Below are 22308 nucleotides of genomic sequence, written 5' to 3' on the forward strand. Positions count from 1 at the left end.
GGTAAGTAAATGTAACTTGAGAACATACTCATAAATGAAATAAACCAGACATACATATGTAAACATTTTATTGTCTCCCTAGTGTGAAAAGCTGAAAGAGTAAGTAAGATCCAAAATGTACCATAGATATTGCAAAATGGGAAGAAAATTCATAAGGAAAGAGAAACTGGGATGTGGGAATGGAGAAAGGAAAGAAGGGAAAAGCAAAAAGAAAAAAATATGTAAATATGATTGTTAAGATACATTACTAATTTCTCTTAGTTCATTGAAAAGAAAGGTTTGTGCTAACATTGTTTGGACAATTAAATGTCAATATCTTATACCCTGAGTAACTAATTTAAAGGTAATAATACACAATATATTAATCATTGTCACCCTATTATCTTGTTTTGAATTTTTTTCTCTTAAAAAAAAATAAATTACTGAGACAAATGCTTCTAATCACAGGGCAATGCTTATTGTAAAATAGCTTTAAACTTTGGGATTTAATTTTTTTTCAGGCTAAGAAATCAGTGAAACATTAATACCATATGTATTTTGGAGAGACTGAGAGAGCATTCCATAATCAAACACATCAATGTTTTTGGAAAAACATTCTAAATAGTCACATGAAATGGAATACATCATAGCTTCCTATCAAGGTCAGTTAGATTTTGCCACCATAAGCTGTGTTTGCTATGAATTTTTTAAAAAAAATTTGTTTCTAGATCTTTTGAAACTGTGGATGAGAGATTAGAGTGTAAAATATCATTTCTTACTTCTCTAATAATATCCTTATACTCAAAAAAATGCATGCTAGAATAGGCAGAAATTATCTGAAGAGAAGCTCCAGGTAAATAGGCACATGGGTTGTGCTTGTGAAAGGAAGAACTGAGGGCCGAGAGATCTGTACAGAACCTCCTGTGAATGATAAGGCTCTCAAATCCTGGGGCTCTTGCTCCTCCTCACTGGTCACAGAAAATAAGGAGCAAAGAATGAGCACAATTTGACAGAAGACTGCAGGATTTCTCCTTGCAAGATTTAAAAATAAAGAGAAATTTGAATAGGATTTTTCAAAATGGTCTTCTATTCAGGAAAGGAAATCAAATCCCTCAACTAAAATATTTTTGAGGAAAAGTGAATGACAAAGTTGTAAGCAGTAATGAAGAAGAATTGGTATGAACACAGCTCTTACCTGCAGGAGGGTGCCCAGCACAAATGCCGTGTGGTGTGAACAATGTTGGGAATAAGGATGTGAGTGAAGGAAGGAAAACGATTTTGGAGTCTATGCTTTCCTGTCATTGTTCTTGTAGCACTGTCCCCTGGAGCACTTCTACCAGAAACGGTCACCACCAGCAGCCTGCTGGGTCCTTCACAGGAGCATGCAGTCCAGAAACCATTCAAGGATAATCAAGGATGATCAAACGATCAAACCATTCAAGGAATTCAAGGATGATCGAAATAAACAGGACATGTTTAAACTTCAAAAAATTACAGTAAATGACATATTGGCATGATTTCCTTTCAAAGTACCCCTTAGCTTTAAATGGACTTACCTTTATTCTTGTCAATTCTTGAAGCAGTTCTGGAAATCTTTCATCAGAAATCTTTAGGAAATGTGACCAAAAGTATTGTGAATGTGGCTGACCAGTACCATCCAAAGCAAAGGCAGCTACATAAAATTACCCATATGAGTCCTCACTCATCTTATTCACTAGATCTGGATCTGGCACTGTACCACATATAGACCGTTGATTTTCCCCAAAGTCAAAACTACCATGTCAGGAAAAGTGTTTAGAATTGGCTCAGGTCATCAGGATAGCTGGGACAGTGTAACTAAAGATGCTCACAAAAGAGGACTTGAAAAACTGTTTCAGAAAGGAGCAAGAAGGATGGGCTAAGAAAGTTTGAAGGTAGGGTGAATATTCTGAGGAGAATAATGGCAATGTGTCCTATCTTGTTACAATTTTTTTGAGACAAGGTTTTGCTATTATGGTCCAGGCTGGCCTTGAGCCCACTGTGTAGTGCAGGCTGGCCTTGAACTCGCAGAAATCATCCTGCCTTAGCCGCTTGAGGGTTGGGAAGCCAGGTGTGCACCACCACATGTGGCTGTAAGAAGTTGTGAACATTCACCGTATTGTTTGTTCACATTTCATATGTAAGCAGTGTTATGGGAGAGAACAGGACACTTCCCTGTCCTTTCTAGACCAGCAGAAAGTTGAGGAGCAGCCTTGGGATGACTTTTAACCTTAATTTAAAATTCTTACATGTGGTAAAGAAAAGCAAAGGTGAGTGAGTGTATTACAAAGCACACACTAAGATATTTTCTCTCTTAAGGACTGAAAAAAAGAATTCATTATATTGATAAAATCACTTTAGTAGCTTATAATAAATTTTGTTTCTCATCAAAATAAAGTTAGAAAAGTATGTTCTTTTCCAAAAATCAAATGAGTGACAGTACTATTTTTGCTGAGCACTATAGCTGAATATTTTCTGCAGTGGCTGTAGTTTTCCAAAACAAAGATGCTTGACACTAAGACATAATTTTAAAAATTACCAATAATATCTCAATAATTAATGCAAGTAGATGCTTGAGTATGCTTTCTTCTCATGGTGTTGCTATTTCATAGCTATTTCAGTGAGGTACTTACAGTGGTTTGGGGATTCATTCAAGACAAAAATTAAAATTCTGAAAAAACACCACCATCTACTATCATCCCCACTTTTCCACTGCCTCCATTGTCATCAGGCATTGTTTATTCAGGGGAAGCAAAGCTATTCTAATTTTGTCTAATAAAACACAATTATGTAAATTGCCTCTAAAATTAATTAAACTCTACCCTGAAGCCAAATATTTTGGAAATAACTGTTCTATCATATTTATATTTTTTATAATTTAGATTTGACTACAAATACTTTGCTTTAAAAGTCTCAGGGCTTTGTCCCTATCTCTTTTTTTTATCCCATTTGACCTATGTCTGGAATAAATTCTAGCAAATGTAGGTGCTATATTCTTAGCTTTACTAGGGAAGTTAAATGTAAGAATGTGGCAGATACCTAGAGCTGATTCACACATGGTTAGAAAATAATGTAGTGAGGGGATGGATCTTCTATTCCATAATATTTTCTGATTCTAAAATGTAAAAATATTATGATAAGCATTTAAAAATGTTATCTATATATGCAAGGTTCTTCAGACAATGGTGACATAGAATGAGAACAGTCTCCAAATATTTGAAATACTCAACAAAACTTAAAAGGTATAATTTAATAATTAAAATAAGGTAATACATTAAACAAAATCTTTTAAAGTTTGAAAAGAGTGAAGATCCAATATAGCTTTGAAATAAAGTTGAAATTCTCAATAATTTAATAATATTTATAAAATGAGATGCTAACATACTTTTCAAAATTTTTAATTAGAAATTTGCATTAATCAAAGAGACAAAATTTCAGCTGGATAGTAAAAGGGTGTGAAAGCTATGGCACAACATGACCACTATAATTAATGACAATATATTATATATTTCAAAACTGTTCAAATAGCAGGTTTTTAAATACTCTCACCACAAAGAAGTAAGCATGTGAAGTGATAAGTTAATTAGCCTTATTTGATCATTACACAATGTATACATGTATTATAACATCACCTTGATCCAATGAATATCAGCATAGTTTATTTGTCCAATAAATTTTTTTAAAAAGAAATCAAAAGAAGATTGAAGACTAGGGAGGAGAACAGACTGATGTTATTGTTGTCTATTTTCAAATGTCTATTTTTGTCTCAAATTAAGAGAGGTTTTTAGTTTAGAAACAATTATAAACTAGGAGCATATATTACAATCTAATATAAGATAAAAAAACTATTCTTGAATTTACAAATATCATTATCTTCTATGATGGGTGTGGCAGCAACAATTTCTTTGAAATTGAATGATTATTTATGAACTTTCACTTATGTATTTATTTACCAACAAAGTATTTTTGCCAAAGGGTCATCACTAAGCTTTCAGTTGCAAGAACTAAAGTGACCCATTCTTTTCTTCCAGAAAGAAACAAAATAATATAAAGTAATAATTATTTTTAACAATACTTTCAAATTATTGCCATTAAATGTAAACTAATAAGTATCTTGAAATTAATATAGATCATGCGTGACTAAAAAATGCTTTCATTCTTTAATCAAAACTACTTTGCCAATTGGTGTGCCAGGTGGCACGTATATGTGTGTGGCTAAACAAATATTAGACAAAACTTTTATCTTTCTCTAAAAGTCTTTAAAGGGTAGAATGTTTATTCACCTATCTATCTATCTGTCTGTCTGTCTATCTTAAGAAAAAGAAATCTATAATATAAAGACTTTAAAAGAAATGCTGGATATGTGTTTACAACCACATATGTTAAGGTAATCTAAAATATTACAAGCCAAAGCCCAACTAATTCTCCACAGATGTGTAAATAGTGCTCACAGCATGTAGTTACTCGAGAGCACAGAAAAAGTTATAAATATATATAAATATTTTGAAAATAAGATTTAGTCCACCTGCAGCTCTTATATACTGCTAAATGCTTTAAACTCCTGTTTTACTCATTATTTGTTATAGAAGGTACATTATAAGTTACAATTTGTTTAATGACTAGGGACAGTGAAAACAAAGTTTGAAATGCAGTAGCAAGTTCTCTACCAAAAAGTTTAATATTAAAAGTTGTACATTTTCTATGATTGCAAAAATAGATGAGTGTAAAGGAAGTTTGAGGGCAGACCATTACATTTAATGGTCGCAGAATGCCTGGGCAAACTGAATTGTGTCGGGTAGAAGTCTTCTAGGTCACCTGCTGCCCCAATCCAGCACCCTCTTCGCTGATACAATGTTTAAGGTTCCTACTTCACTACCACACCAAGGACTATAGTTTTGAAAAGATATTGTTGATGCGTATTTTTATTGTTCTTGTATTTTTTGCACTCATCAAAATAGATTATTCTGATGGAAGAGATTAAAAAACATTGTTATAGAAGACTTTTCATATTTACTTGTAAAACTAATAATTCTCTTTATTCATATATAGCCATTTTATAGAATATATTGGTAGTATACTAGTGATTACATTTATCAAATTACTGTAATACTTTACATTTATTCACATCATACCATTCATCTGTCCCTGTTTGAATATTTGTTGCATGACTGCTAACCGTCAAGTTTTATCTTAATTGTTGAATAAAATAATAAACAAATATGAGACAATTTCCACTATCTTTAAGAAGAACACATTCCCTTGAGAGAGATACTAATTTAAGAAATGCACAATTAGCCAGCCTAGACAACATAGAAATACCCTGCCCCAAACAAACCAAACAAACAATTAAATGGCTGAGGATGTAGCGCAATGCAAAGGCCCAGGGTTTAATCCCAAGTACTGAAAAACAAAACAAAAAGCAAAAAGTAGTCAGTGCAAGACTGTAGCAAGGACAGATACTATAAAACTGAGATGTGTAATACTTTGAGAAGATGTTATAGGAATTCTGCACAGTATCTGTTAGTTACAATTCTATCCTTGTCCTCTTTTGAACTTCCAGGATAGGAGCTTGCAAACTACATTTCTTGTATAACTTTGTCATCTGTCTACCATGCTAATAGGAGCCACACTTAGGAGGCTTGAACACAAAAGGTGGTGCTAGACACTTTTTCCTGCTCTGCTTTATGGCTTTTGGTAGAGTAATAATAGCAGAAAAGATGAGGCTTCAGGTTCTAGTACCATCTGTGTAGATTTGAGTAACAGAAATGGAAATTTGAGTTTCTCAGTTTCCGGACATTTGGGCCATTGTGGGGCCAAGGGCTGCAACTGCAATGCCAGTGTCTTCAACAGCTTAACAGCAGCAAGCCCCTCCCCCTAAAGTGCTTACTAGACACGATATTTTAGCTGTAAGAAACCCCAGGCTGTTTGCTCTGCCTACGTGTTTTTCTTCCCTCATTTTCAATATGAACACTCTATGCAAAACAGTCCTGTACTGAGGTCTACGTTAGGGATAGGAAGCAAGGCCATATGGCTTAAGAGCAGAAAGCAAAGGGAAGAGGGAGCAGTGAGTAACAGGCTGTGAGGAAGGAAGGAGGGAGGATATGCAGAGAATTCTAAGTAACTTCTGACAGTATAGAAAAGCCATGAGGGTGTTCAAGACATGAATATTTTGTTTTTCATTCCAAATTTTTAATTTTGCAATTTGAACTTTGCCATCATAAGGTACTACACAATGTAGAAATTTTGCTTTAGTTTATAAATTTTCCCTCACGCTTTGGGAAAGGGCATGGTCTTGTTTCTCTTGTTGATTTACATATAATTATGATGGAAACAATTATATGGTTGTCTAACAGCTCTAGTGTTTGAGATCCTTAGTAGATATTGTTACAAGGACTGAAAAAATACTCATTCATCTTAACAGATATCTTAGTAGAAAAGATTGCCTTTCTACTTTATGAATGAAGATGAAGTTTTGTACTAACTAACTCTCCAGAATTGAAATAGCTAGAGTAGTGTAAAAACTGCCCATTCTTTCCAGTTTGAGCCTGGTGCTTTCACACTTTCACCCATAACTACCTTCCCATAAAAGATGAGCAGATATATTACTAGTCATTAATATGTTAACTCAAAATAATTACTAAAAGTGTAATACATATTTGGTTATTATCATGGCCAAAATGTCATATTTATGTGCTTAAATTATTACAGGGTAGTACAGTCAAAGTAGTGCAATAAAGCAGAGTGTTCATCTGGTGAGATTCATAGATTCTGTATTGGAAATATGATTAAAAATGTTTTGGCAAAATTATTAAATGGGCCAATAAATGAAGAACAGAAATTTACAAAGTGATTAGAATAGTAACTAGCAGGAAAAGCGGTGTCTTGTAGGATGGAATATTTTGAGAATTAGATTATACAATGCTGTGAGTACAGACTGTTAAAGGAAATAGAGTATAGAATATGTATAACATAGCAGATGATGTGGATAGGTAGATATGGAATTGACCAGCAAAGGCTTTGATGACTGGACTACTAATTTATATTTTACAGTTTGGTATGGGGGATATTAGTGAGGGTTTTAAACAGATAAAAGGTACTGCTTATGTTTTAGAAAAATTTATTGAATCATGTGGCAGGATCTACTGAAACAAAGTGCTGAAAAGAGGTATATCTACTAGGTTATTCTTTTAAAAGTTTAAATAAAATATAAGGAACAAAAATTAAACAATAGTAGTTGAAATATAAGTAGAAAATGAATGAAAAGATGTGAAATAATTTGTATTCACATTAAGGTGGTAGAGTGCATGAGATGGATAAGAATGGAAATCCAGAAGAGTGACGGAGGGTTTGCTTGGAATTTTGACATGAGTCCAAATGTAACTACCAGGTAAGTTCACTGAGAAACTTATATAATAGGTGGAAAAAGTTGGTGCTGCTAGTTGAGCTAAGCTTTATGGTAGAGCATTAGATTTCATATGTTCTTGGGGCATTCAGTTAAAGTAGGAACAGCTAGTAAAATATAGGTTGGCTTTGAGATATAGATTTAGCAATTCTATATGCATAGATGTATTTAAAACAATTGATGCAAGTAATATTTAACTGGTAAATGCAAGGAAATGCATATGAAGTAAAATGAGAGAAAGCTGAGAGGTTTCTGGCAAGAATGTTGTTTAATGGATATACAGAGAAAGAGAAGTCAATGGGTAAGGGCTGACATTTGAAATATTCAATAGCTGTTTAAAAGTATAAATGAATCTATGATTCAAAATTGTTAACATTTTCCTTTTATCTCTCAAAAATAGCTATATATTTATGCATCTATGACTCAACTCATATACATTTTAGTACTAGTAATTGATCAAGTTATTCTGATGATTTTCAAATTGCCTGTTGGATTTTTGAAGTAGCTACTATAATTTTTTACGTGGTGTGGTTGTTCTAGATGAACATCACTTGCCTCTGAGCCCTATCTGACCTAGGGACAATGCTAGTCTTCTTACAACTTCCCCATTTAATTTATAGTCATGAAGAAATTTTGTTTCAATAATGTTCCCTTGATATGAGTGATACTGCTCACCATTTTGATTAATTTTTTTCTTCTACTGTGAATTTTCTTTAATATCTTTATTAAAAATTTGTGCATGAGGATATTTATTATCATATTATATTCAGGTAGATTCAGTGTAACTTTCAGGCCAGATGAGAGGCCCTGTAGCATACTGACTGTGGGAAAAAACTAGTGGTTGCATCTCTGGGCTTCATTCCTGATACTGTTACAAAAAAATTTAAGGTTATCTTTCTAACTCCATTTTTTAATGTGTGCAATGGAGATAGTGTTGATAATCATAGAACTGAAATGAGTTCGTTTATGTGTCCAATGATGCCTGGAACAGGGCAACCACCACATAATTATCGGTTTCTAATTTCACTATTAAATGAGTATTGTTAATGCTTGTTCTGAGTAAGATTTTGTTTAGATTTAATAATCCTATCCACCAAACTGGAGAAGCAGTTCATAGAGACAGTGCAGGCTAAGATACAGAAGAAGGGCAACCCCTCATTCCACAACACCTGTCTGGTCTCCGCCATCCCCTGCAGCCACTTTTCTGTGAATCTTTGATTCATAGCTGCTTGTGTAAGATAGCCTGTCATTAGTCCACACATCCACTTTTTCAGCCTCTCTGATTTTGCACAGCCAACAGTCCCTGAAGCACATCAGTTCTGCAGCCTCCACCATAGTATGGTGGGGGAAGTCTGGCTGGTGGAAGAACTCTGCTGTCTTCTCTGTTGTGTCTGACTGAGGAAAGGGAGGATGGCTGCAAATGTGTGGGAGCTATGGATCTGTAACAGGCTGCTCACAGCAGCTCTACCTCTGATGATCCCCGCAAGCTTTCCACAAGTGGCTAGGTGGCATAATAGGAAGAGAGGAGCTCTCCCGAGTCCCCATGGTGGTGTGGGTGGGAGAGGGAAGACTGTCCAGAGTAGTGACTTGGATGTAGGGCTTCAGGAATTGACTGGATTGAAGGCTCTGATAGCTGAAGGAGTGTTATTGTTGTTGTTAATACAATTTTAATCAGAATTTTTTTTCTAAAACCAACTGACTTCATGTAAAAAAATGTTCATAAAGAAAATTGAAATGAAATGGGGGAGATGTTGGGGCTTGCTGTGACTCTGCCTTACTTTTCAGCTGTTGGAAAGATTTGCTCTGATACGAGCACTCAATTGTGTTATTGCATGTATCTTTTTTAAATATTATTTTAAAGAGTAAAAGAAGGATAACATACTAATAGTGGGGCTTACTGAATTACAGACAAAGTGGTAGGAAATTATCAATGGTTGTTGTTTTACACATTGTTATCTACAAGATAGTTTCTCAGGAAAACAAATAGACAATACTGAGTTACAGACAAAAGTGGTAAGAGATTATCAATGGCTGTTGTACTATACTTTGGTATTTTCAAAGTGGTTTCTAAAGAAAATAAATAGAGCTGTACATGAGTGACCAATTGAATATTCATTGACTATTCTCAATGGTTGTTGTAGGAAACACATAGTAATAAACATACATCTATTTACAAAATAGCATAGAAACAATACAAACATTACAGAGTTATGGACAGATTAGTAGGAAAATATCAGTGGCTGTTGTAATACATGGTGGTATCTTCAAAGTGGTTTTTCAGGAAGACAGAGGTATGCAAGAAAACTCTAACAAGTGGTTACAGCCTAAGGGTTGTGAAAAATAGCGTATTCCCTCCTCACCAGTGACTCCTTTCACTGAGGTGTGACTGGTGCAAGGCCAGGATTGAAAAGGAGGACCAAGAAACTTGCACCTGTGTCTAGCAACAGGCTGTTTTCTTGTTCCTCCATAGTCATGATTACCCAGAGCTCCTCCATGGAGATGACAGTCTAGCCAGAGGGAGAAGGCAGAGTATGCCCCGTGCCCCCTCATTCCTGTTGGACTAACTGGTAGGATGGGTCTGATCCCTGAGGCCTTCTCTTCAGAGAGCAGACCTATCTCCAGTGGTTACCTTTGCAATCAGGCACGGCACAGGGGGCCTCTTAGGGCAGTTCCTCTTGAGGTGGCCTGGCTTTTCACAGTGGTAGCAGATGAATGTAGTCATCAAGTTCTTCTTGGGGCCCCAAGAATCAGACTTAGGGTCTGTTTCTCTTAATGCTGCAGCAAAAGCAGCTGGTTTTTCTTGGTGTCTTTGTTTTCTCTCCTAGGCCTCCTCCTCATCACAGCTATAGAATACTGAGGAGGCAATTCTTACTAACATCTTATGTGAGCCATCTGGGGTGAAAGTCATTTTTTGTAGCTTTTTCTCTCTAGCCTCCCAGCACATTGAGACCCTGCAACCACTTACTGTCTCCCCCCCCCCCCAGCTGACAGCACAGGCAGCAGGAATCTTGGTGCAGACATCTTCGGAGTTCCACGCACTCCTCCACTGCAACCTGTACTGTCAGGGGAAGAATAGCTTCTAGGGGGTCTCCCCAGGTACTGCACAAGGTCCTCCTGATTTCCAGCTTCCCAACAGCTCTTGGGACCCTGGTCAACTAGACCTCTGAGTCTTTGGGTGTAGTCTGCATTCTCATGTTCTCCGAGTCCTTGTTCAACAGCTGCTCCTCTGCTGACTCTGGACCTTTCTGGTTCTCAAAGGCAGGGGCAAGAGTGACCAGTTTTGTGGCATGTATTCCCAGGGGTTTCTTCATGTCAGGATGATTCACACACGTCCCAGGGTGGGCCTCTGCGGCAGGTGCATGGCAGGTCAATTGTGTCATTGCTTGTCTGTGCCATGATAGTTCTCGACCACACCGTGGTGGCTGGCCTGAGGGCTGGTGCAACCAACATGAGCTGCCATGTGGCTTCTCAGGTGCTGGCTGCCCACCTCCCAGGCACCTGTGCAGCTTCCCAGGCTCAGGCAGCATGCATGTATCTTTTTAATTCTTAACTTTTTCACATTTATCATGAACATAGTTTCTAAGGAGTATTGTCTAGTTAGTTGTCTATTGAGTTTATGAAGTTACATAGATTTTTTTTGTTTTTATTAGTATGTTTGCAGTACGTGATGATTATATTTATGGTAGAGAGTTGGTACAAGGACATAATGACTCTTAATTATTTTTTCCTCCCCTACTTCTCCTATCCATCCCTACTTGTTCCACCTCTTGGTTCTCTTCCCATGTGCAACAGCTATGTTTACTTTCCTCCATCTCTTGTTCTCTTTCTCATTTGCTAAAGATCTCATTACTTCCTATTACATTTTATGTTGCTCTTTGTTTACAGTTTGTGTTTCTCATGTAATGGAAACCATGTGATCATTATCCTGGTGTATCTGATTTATTTCATGTAATATTATTGTCTCAAGGTGCATCCATTTGCCTGTGAATAACTCAAATTTATCCTTCTAGTAGAACTACACTGTGTATAACAACACTACACTGTGTATAAATACCACATTTTCTCTGTTCTTTCATTTATTATACACCATTTACAATATTTAGCTATTATGAATATTCTGTTATATATAATATATAATTATTATTTCCTTATATAATTATCATTGTTTTTAGCAATTATAAAAATAAATATTGGTATCCACGAATCACTGTAATATGATGACTTTAACTGTTTAGGGAAGATACCAAGAAGGAGAATAGCTAGGGCCATTGGATTTTTAGTTCTACTTTTTGAGGGCTCTGCATATGCATTTCCATTGTTGTTGTACCAGTTTACATTACCATCAATGGTGTAGAGGGCTCCTTTTTTCACAGCCTTGCCAGGATTTGTTGTTGTCTGATTTCTTGATGATGGCCATTCTTTCCAGAGTAAGATGAAATCTTAGTGTTTTAATTCACATTTCATTGAAGTAAAGAGATGTTAAACCTTTTTCATGTATTTATTGGCTACCTGTGCTTCTCCTGAGAAGTGTCTATTTATTTCAGTTTCCCATATTTTGATTGGGTGTTTTGTTCTGGGGCTGTCTAAATTTTGCATTCTTTAAATATTGTAGATGTTCATCCTCTGTCAGGGGAATAGTGGCAAGTGGCAATTTTTCCCAGTTCCATAGGCTGTCTCTTCATTCTATTGCTTGTTTCCTTTGCTGTGAAGAAGTTTTCTTTTAACTTTATACAATCTAATTCTTAGACAGTAGGAGGTTTTCTTGTTTGTTTTTTGTTTGGTTTGTGTGTGTGTGTATGTTTTGTACCAGGAATCGAACTCAGGACATTGCACTTGCCAGGCAGGCACTTATGCCACTAACTAAATCCCCAGCCCCTATAATCTAGTTTATTGATTCTTGGTACTACTTCTTGTGTGGTTGGAGTTCTGTCCAGAAAATCCTCACCTGTGCCTCTTTTCAAGAATTTTACCTATTTTATCTTCCAACAGATTCAGTGCTTCTGTTTCAACATTTAGATCTTTGATCCATTTTGATCTTAGTTTAGTACATGGTGAGAGATATGGGTCTAGACTCAGTTTTCTGCATATGGACATTAATTTTCTCAGCACCACTTCTTAAAGAGGATATCTTTTTTGTGTATGTTTTTGACCCCTTTGTTAAAGATCAAATAACTGAAAGGCATCACAACTCCCTGAAAGACAGGTACTGCTTTGAAGCTGTAGAAATCAGAACACCTAGGTATTATTAATTTATGTTTATAAATTTCAGAATGTGAAATTAATTTTTCCTTCCATTAATCCTAATTTGGTGATTTGGTTTCATTTTCTTTTCTTTCCTATACTTACTGGCTTCCCTGTCTTTTCTTTTTCTCTCCCTTTTCTCATTCTCCTTCTTTTCCCACTAACTTGAGGTGGAAGCACCGTCCAAGAGCACCATTTATAAATCCCTATTGATTGTGTGAAGTGGCTCAAGGATGCATCCAGGACTTGATCTCTGCCTGGTCTCACATTCTCTTCTGAATTTACTGAACTCTACTTCTTTTGCTATACAATATTTATATTTTATATTTTATATTTTCAAAAAGCCTTTTTCAGAATTATTTTTTTCTAGGCACCTTTCGACTTATTGCACCAAAATCATCTTTTCCTCGTTTGAACATGTCTCACAATTTAATTGCCTTAATCCTTATTTTATCCAGTCATGTGATACATTTGTTGATATACTTAACTCTTCTAATAGATACAAAGTAGAAGAGGTAGTGTGCTTTAAAGTTTTCAAAAGTCTGCACACTCTTTGCAAAATATCTTTTACTTGGGGCCCAAGAGATGTTCCTGGAGGATTGTTACATGTATTAAAATCTGATACAAATTTCATTCCCAAAATTTAACTCAACTGCCCATAATTCCATCATCCAATTTACTGGCTTTCCTGCAGTCTGTGAAATTGCCATAATAATGTTTGCAGCAGCAACTGAGGAGACACAATACCCTGAAGTTGAATGTTTCAGGTTTTAAAGACACACAATAGAGTGGCTGACCCAGAATTCCCAATGAGTACTCATTGAAGTTAGCTAGCTACTGAACTGCCAAATAGTTCATTTGCAGACATCTCCTGGCTGAAACACCAATAAGGAATTACACATTACTGAGTAGTTAACACTTTTATTTCAAAAAGCAGGATACTGTATATAACACTTTCTCAAAATAATTTAGGATACTGTAATTAAATGAACCCTATGTTTTAAACACAGTAAGAAGGTACAGAAACTTTCAAGTGTGAGTTTCCCAACTTTATTTAAATGGAATGAAATTTAAGTGGATGTTTTAAGGGGGTGATGTCTGCCTTCCCCTAATGAAAGCTCTTTTGCAGATTTTTATTAATTTGCTTTCTTAAATTTACAGTTTCAATATATGTTACAAGGGTTAGATCTTTTAATGTGAAATATAAGGTATGCATTGAAGAATTTTTTAGGTGTCACATGTGCTACAAAATGTCCATTTCCACTTTGTAATTAATGGTAAACAAATTTACAGCAACACAAAAAGGAACAATCTAAAAAATTCTCACCTCATTCAAGCAGCACACAATTTCAGATTCAAAACATTTTATTTTTGTAATTGCTCCTTCTCCCTCTAAAAAGGAAACTAGAACAAAATGCAGAAACATATATATGATTTATTGGTTCTCCCAGTCTTTACTTCTTCCTCCAGTACCTTATCTAAATATCCAAGTCTTTTTTTTTATTCTATCACAATATAATTTGTTTAAAAATAAAAACTGTTTTACAATGTTACCTTTTCATTTCTTACAAGATATTTTGTTCCACCACAGAACACTGGCCAGCACTTTTCACATTAAATATGCATTATATAGACATCAAAGTGGGAAAAACATATTTATGACCTTTAAAATTTGAGAGTTAACATAGGATTTCCATTCCTATGTCTTAGTAATGTGGGCATCTAGGTTTATTACCACAGAACTTCTATTCACAAGCAGTATATGGCAGTGTTTAGCAGAGTGCGTAGCTTTTTGCCCCTTTTCTCTGACACCCATAAGTTAGTCCAGTGTCAATTTATACAGAAGGGCTTCATCCGCTTAAAATTTTATACCACTGTGTCTAGTATATTTACAAGTGGTCGATTCTACAACTTAAACACTCACACACACACACAAGAAAAGTTTCCATTTTATAAAGCTAACATTCGTTATTCAGTATTTTAATATGCCATAGAACTTTCCATTTAGAAATTTCCTTAAAATATATATTCTGCACATGAAGCTGTCATAAAAAAGGAAAGAATATCTTCTCTGATTTCAAAACCATCAAAGTAGCTTTTTAAGAACTACTTTCCAAATCCCAGGAGTAGTATATCTGAAGGGCAAGCACGTGAGTTTCTTCAGAAAATGAGGTGGGAAAAGTCAAATTTGATTCATATTTGAACATTTATTAGTGGTACCAATGGATCCAAGTGACTGGAAATGTGTGTAACTACTGTGAAACCTAATTATAGTTATATAGCTACATTGGAGTGAAGCTGCATCCCACTATTTTAATTATTGAAATGGTATGGGTAAGTTGCTTAATTTTTCTCCTCTCACCATCTCTCCAAATGCTTTCCAGTGCACAGACTGTTAAGAATGATTCACAAACTGTTGCTGCCTTCAAACTACATACTGTTAAAGGTAGCCAAGAAATAATTGTATGTTGTACTGAATGTAAAATAATTGGTGGCTTCAAAATATGATTTTGACACGAAGCCTACCTGCCCATTATAGCAAATTTTGTCAATTCATGTGAAAATATTTATTACCTGTAACCACAGATACACAAAATCAATGTGCGTTATGTAACATTATGTCAGTAATGCACTTGTTACTGTTTTGAGATTTCTTTTGGTCTAGATTAGTGTTCTGCCAAATAACAACTTTTTATTTATTGTTATTATACAACACCACGTGATTGCTGTACTAAATTTGCAATTGTAGTCATAATTTCCTGGGAATGCTAGATTATGTCTTAATATTATTCAAAAGCTTTCATTTTTAAAGCAATTAAACTTATTGTTGATTGATATTTACCATCCATTGTTCCTGGAACAATAAAGGATATGCTTTATACATGATCTTCTATTACAGCATATTGCTTGAGAGTAGCTATTTTATATCACAGCATTCAGTTGTTTTCAAACCAAGGAACTAAAATTATAGCAATTTCACTTGAAATCCATAAATCCATGCACAGCATTGCATTCAACAGAAACACTAAATGCTATTTGTTATTCAAAGATGAATGAATCGATAGAAAAATACAACTGATAAATCATTGGCATGTTAATGCAGAGTGAAGAGAAAAACTAATAAATCATGCATTTCAAGCACTTCTTTTCCTGATGGCATGTTTGAAAACATAAAACATGCAATGATGAGAAGCAGGTAAATATGAGTGAACAACACTTCTCAGAAACATTTCATTTTATACCATAGGCTTACTGAAACATTAGGAAAAGTAGTAACTCCATGATTTCTTTATACAATCGGAGATTCCAACCATGCCTTAACCACTTGGAACAGTGATCTAGACCATTCCATCCATATTTTGAAATAAACATTCAAAATGTCATAGAGATGGGAGAAGAGTAGGTGAGTGGTAGGGATAATTTCATGCATGATTTCCCTCAATAAATGCAAAATTACTGCGGGTTCCAATTTATATTAGAATGAAACTGATGCAACCATTGACTTTTTCAAGTGTGCTTAAGTGATACATTAAAAATTTCAGACACCTCAAATTAAGAAGGACCAAGTAACCAAGAAATCAGCTATTGAGCTTGGGCTGTGTGGTGTGAACCATTGTCTGTTAAAGGTGAGAATCATAATAAATAGGTAAATGTCTTCCAGCATTCTAGTTGTCATAAAATTAATCATAAGAACCATAAATCCTAGCCACAGTGCTAATTAATTATACATTAACCATTTCCCTCAAGCATCTTTTCCTGAATCTTTGGTGGGAAACACATTAATTAGGCACATAGTTTAAAACATCTATTTGGTTACCGGTATGATTGTGAATTTTCTTCTAGATTCTCATGCAAAAAGGAATAAGGCTTGTTTAACATCATACTTTACTGTCAAGTAACATATTTTCACTCAGTTTTTGGTTTTAAAAACCAAACTCAACAAAATAAAAACCATTTTCTATTTTTCAGCACAACAGAGTCTCTACCTGGTATTTAAATTTCTACTCAGAAGAATCTAGAGGTTGAAGAAAAAGTATTTATATATAGCAATGTATTGTAGACAACTATTTAATAAAATCTTTGAGTTAAAATTTATCCTGGAGTCATAGACCAAGGATCGTTGATACACCGATTCTAAAAGGGAAAGTACAGCTATCTGCAATCATGATAGTTCCATTACTGATTAGTGCTTATTAATAATTGGAATCACACTGAAACATTTCCCATGGTATTTCCTTTTCTGTGTTCTTCAGGTTTTTCTCACAGTTTAGTAAATGGGAACTGGGTAAGATGTGGGTGGGAGACATAAAAATCTATGGGAATGCATGCAACAAAAATATGCAGTATCACTTCATGTAAACTTTTGCTTTCTTCATGCAAACTGCCTATAAAAACTGAGACAAAAAGTTTTCTAACAGCTGAATTTCACATTAGCTCAGTAACAAAAACTGTGAAACCAATTCCATGATTTTGCATGAGCAGGAGACTTGAAATGGTTCAAAGATTTCCAACACAAGTGTTCTATGGCCCAATTACGCTAATCAGATTTCTATGAATGAAACGCAGTGGATTATTCTTTGCTTCGGGTTCTTGTTCTTTTGACCAGGGAGCAGAATAACCCGGATTTTGGAGGAGGGCCCATCAGCATTGGAGCTTGGTTCTTGTGTGTAATTTTTATCTAGGAAAAAGAGAGAGAAAGAGTAATCTCCAGCCATGAAGCAATTTCTGTGAATCTTTGTTAGGAATAATAATATTTTGTGGATTATTGAAGCACCACATGAACACAATGCAGTTTCAGGGTTTCATTACTTAAAAACATTTCTAAGAGAGATAAAGATAAGCATTTAAATAATATTCCAGTGCTAAGGATATTAACGAAAATACAAGTCAGCTGAAGTCACATTTTAAACATCATGTTATCTCTAACTTCCCTTGCAGTACTATAATATCTCCAAACTCTTTATTTAGGCTACGCAATTATCCAGTTTAATTTCTTGACTTTTAGTTATGTTTTATTTATTGAAAGCAGGAAAAGATGTGCCATTACAGGATTTAGAGTTCCAGTTATGGCCCCACATTAAGATGTACTTAGTATGAAGCAAGCCTTATTTATCTTGCTAATCAGATTGTTTCTCCCTTTCCACACGAACTGTAAGCTTAATTTTAAAACAATCATTAAGAGCGCAAGTCAAAAGTTAACATGCATAAAAGGTCATAAATGATGAACTAGCTTTCTAATTTGTTAATTAATTGGTAATAGAATAAAATTAAATATTGAAAAGCCTCCTTTAAACACTTGGAGAGACTGTTCTAAAGCTACTCGTTTTGATTTCTTTGATATAAAACTACGAATCACCTTAAATGAGACAACCTTAAAGTAGATTATGTCTGCAATTTTCTCTAATTCAACTCTAAATTAGAGAAGACATTTTATGAATATATGCTATGCTCAAAGCTAATTGAAAGCAATTATCAAAGTGGCATTTTGTCTGTGACTTTAAGATACATTGTAAGATAATAAATGATTCTCATTATGTAATAAAAAGGTCACATCTTGCCTTTGGGCTAGTGATGCTAAGAGTTTTTCAAAAGCAATATGAGACATTTTCTTTAGTGAACTGCGACTAATACAAGAACCATCACTTATTAAATATCAGTTGTCACCTGCACAGCATCCGCATCAGAGATGAGTGTTTCTTTCAAAAAGAAACAGCACCTCATTAAAAGCTGCAAAAAATATATCTCTTAAAGTGCATACCTGACATTTTCAATTTGAAATGAATATCCTTCACTTGTCATTCACTAATAGCAATGAAAAAAGAATGTTTGTCACGTGAACAAAATCATTAAAATCAGCATCAGGGCTTTTGGGAAATGGAAATTTTCTCCAGAGTCTAGAAAGACAGAATGTATAAAACACTTTGAAAGAATGGATAACTTTATTTAAGTCTGTTGGAATCAGGTGATAGTGGAGAGATTCGGTATTCTTCTTTCACTATAAAAACAAATTGTACTTGTAAAATGTCACTAGGCTGAGCCAGCCACAAACTCTCTAGATATCTGACTTTATTTTATTTTTGTTATCTTATGAACTGGGGAGTTGATAACCAGACAGTTAAGATATCAAAATGCACCTGTGTATGTGGATTGAAAATGGTTTTTACTAGAATTTCCCTCTTAATAATTCAGTTTTGGACTACACTGAATTTTAAGTCATTGATTTTCAAATTCCTCTGAATTCTAGCTATGGACAAGATCACTCACCGTTCAATCATTTCATAACATCTATTCAACCCCTACCATAATTCAGACATAGTCCAGGAACTTAGAATAAGTGGACAACACACAGTCTCTGCCCCAAGAAATTATGATCTAGTAGGAAAGAGAAATTAAAGACACTCCTTCAGTACCCTCTTGCATGTTGAAAAAAGAGGCTAAGCAGAAATGTACTATGCTTTTTAGTGCTGAAAATGAAAATGGATCATTTTACCAAACAATGTCATTTTTAAATGAGTACTTGGGGAAACAATTATCACATATTACTTCCTTGATAACCTTCCATTCAAAAGAAGCACCATAAAAAATGACAGATTTCTGATTCACATTTGCTGAACTCCTTTAACATATACAATAGTTTTAGCATATTTTGGAAAATTAGATAATTTGTTAGATAATTAGATAATTTGTTGTTAAGACTTTGGGAGAAAATTTTTATATTCATGTACATAAAATGAGTATCAGTTTATGACTAAAACTATAACTAAAGTATCATGTAATTGTTATTTTGAGATTTTGCATATTCTTTGTGTATTTTTTAAGTATATGACTTTTGTTTTCTCATAACCACCTTTATCTTGGACAACTTTCTTTAAAGGGAATTACATACTCTTGCTCCTTTAGAAATAGTACAGTATCTCTTTCATAGTCCTTGATATAGTAGGACCCTAAGTTATGCTATAATGCACAGTTTAACTTCATATAAACATTTAAGTGCATATTCTTTTTCTCTGTTGTTTATGGAAATGAGATAAAATTGGCTATATTTGCCTTTTGAGCAGAGGAGATTAAATGGAGGAAACTTATTTACAAGTTTCTGACGTGTATCCAGCCTCTTGGTGTACATCACCTTGCGGCATGATTTCATTAAGTATGAAAGCAGAACCACTGTACGAGGGTAGAAGAGCACTGTTTTTAAAATGCAAGAAATATATTGCCATAAATAGAATGGTGTCTTCAATCAGTGCTCTACATCCTACTGATCACCTATTTTTTTGAAAAGTGATTCTGACAGAGGAAAGGCAGTTTCACTGGCCCATGACTCTTTCTCTTTCTGTCTTCCTATTTCAAATTAAGATTGGCTACCTTTAAAATTATGAAGATGAAAAACCTTGATTTTACTGTCGGTTTTATAACTGTTCAGTAGGAACAAAGCATAGTTTGTTTTTACCAAATTTTTAAGTTTGCACACTGTGATAGCTTTAATTTATAATTGTAATATTAAGAATGTTAGCATAAACACACTCAATTGTTATTTTTTAATTTAAACTGAATAAAAGCAAGATATGTTTGGGTCTTGTGTACAGGGCTTTTATGTTAAATGCTTTACACACATTACTCATCCACCTCTTCGAGCTTGTCTCAATAACCAGCCAATTACATAGAAATTTGCAGAAAAGTATAGAATTAAAGTACGATTTCACAAAAGGGATATCAGAGGGGATTTATATCTCATACCATATGTAAAACTGTTTATTCATAGTAGATACAAGTGCTCTTTACCAAGACTTTCTTCAGCTCAATTAAAGCAGTAGTGAAAGGAGGTGAGTCTTGACCAATTAGTTTTCCCACAGTATTTGGTTTAGCTCATTGGCAATTTTTTCTGCATTCCCTGTTTCCCAGCATTAAACATTTCCACCACTCTTTACCATGAAAAGTAGAGCTGCTCTCCCTCACGCTATCCAAACACCTTATTCGGTACTCTTTCCCATTTCTACTTATTTAAAGGCTTAACAAATCATTCTGACAAAATTAGGAAAGAATGAATTTACTCTTTTTAAGGAGTTATCCCTACTGCTATGGTTTGGATCTGGATCAGCCCCAAAGTCCTCTCTGCCAAAAGCTTGGATGCCAGTCTGCAGTGTGACTGGGAGGTGGCCAAACTTTCATGAGATGTGGCTAGGGAAGGAAGTTAGGTCAATGGAGGTGTGGCCTTAAGGATATATTGCAATCATAGCCCCTCTGTCTCTCTTTTTGCTTCTGGGCTGCCGTAATATGAACAGGGATTTCCCATCATGTGCTTCTGCCTTGATGTATGTATCCACCACAGAGCCCAAGCAACAAGGTCAAGGAACTATGTCCTGGTAACTCTGAAAACATTAGCCAAGATAAACATGTCTTCCTTATAAGTTGATTATCTCAGTTATTTTGTCACATGATGGAAAGCTGACGAATACACCAGCTATCAAAATAACTTCTCGAATGATTTTTGTAATATCTAATTTCATCTTCCTAGCAATCTTGGGAGGTAGTGTCAACATCCTTATTTCATTCCAGAGCCAAAAAAACACTTAGGTCTGTAACCTGCATCACACCTGTTGGTAAGAGCCAGAGCTAGGTTTGAGAGATGACTCTCAGGTGTTCCAAGCTCCTTTTGTTAATTCCCATCTCTGTACCTTTGTGCTGCATTTTGTCCCCCAGAATCACTTTTCTCTTAATAACAAATGTCTATGTCTGCTTGGCCCAGGTTAAAATTTACAAAGAAGACTTTAACTGTCCTCATAGAGGAAAAGCAGGTCACTCACAGAGAAATGAAATTCAACAGGGCATCAGGCATCTGTAACACGACTTCTGGGGCACAATGGAAAAACACACTGAAACTCTAGAGGAAAAGTTAATTTTTCCTAGAAATGTACATCCAGTCCAAGTAATGCTTGAATGCCAGGATAGACTGAAGACATCGTTAGCCACCAAAAGATCTACAGTTGCCCCTTCTGTACCTTTTAAAACATGTTTGGATATTCTCCAGTGCAACAAATGAATCAGAGTATTGAACTGAGATCCAAGACTTCAGATTTGCAGAGATCTGGAGGAAAATCTATGGGAAAGGCTTTCACCCGAAAAGAAGAGCAGTGTGGATTATTGACAAATCAGTGTATGGAGTAAAATTTTACAAAAAATGAGAAATTTTATAAGGATGACTTTGCAAAGGGAAGGAAGAACAAAAGTAGAACAACTTTATGGACGGAAAATTAAATTGTGGGTCAGTACTGGTTCTGCAGGTGATGGCATTTTTCTAGTCTCAATTGTTATGCATTTTATTGATGTAAATAAAATTGTCAAGAATTATTCTCCGAACCAGAACAGCATAATGACTGCTGGAGTCCACCATTTACTATCTGGGAAATTTGGGCAAGTGATTCATTTCCCTCATCAATACAGTAAAGATTTTAATATAATGTCTTGTGGGTTTTTTGTAAGGACTAAATGAATCGATGTACATAAAATGCTTAGGATGTTATCTGGCACATGATATGCACTCAGTAAATGTTAATTATTAGTAAGAGAATTAGAGTAATATAAGAGTGTTTTAAAAAACTAGCATTCTCCCTTCCAATTATTAATCAGGCCAGACCCCACTTAGCTTCCAAGATCAGGTGAGATTGGGTGTG

The 22308-nt window shown here is 35.0% G+C and overlaps 1 protein-coding gene and 1 long non-coding RNA gene across 8 annotated transcripts in view; one reads left to right on the forward strand and one right to left on the reverse strand.

Moving 5' to 3' along the window:
- The first annotated feature begins 516 nt into the window (after window positions 1–516).
- Window positions 517–22252, forward strand: LOC102020537. Its single transcript, XR_259847.2, has 3 exons — window positions 517–641; window positions 7290–7384; window positions 21384–22252. It is a non-coding gene; the product is annotated as an uncharacterized LOC102020537 (long non-coding RNA).
- Dgkb (diacylglycerol kinase, beta 90kDa) overlaps window positions 13988–22308 on the reverse strand; it is a 627035-nt gene continuing 618714 nt past the window's right edge. For all 7 annotated transcript variants that reach the window (XM_005377328.2, XM_013510618.1, XM_013510621.1 and 4 more), the window contains one exon: window positions 13988–17318. In XM_005377328.2, the coding sequence (XP_005377385.1) occupies window positions 17211–17318 (108 nt within the window). In that variant the 3' untranslated portion in view covers window positions 13988–17210. The remainder of the gene's footprint in view (window positions 17319–22308) is intronic.

Source organism: Chinchilla lanigera, unplaced genomic scaffold, assembly GCF_000276665.1.
Source record: "Chinchilla lanigera isolate Chin_1 unplaced genomic scaffold, ChiLan1.0 scaffold00009, whole genome shotgun sequence".
In the NCBI taxonomy this organism is placed as follows: Eukaryota; Metazoa; Chordata; class Mammalia; order Rodentia; family Chinchillidae; genus Chinchilla; species Chinchilla lanigera.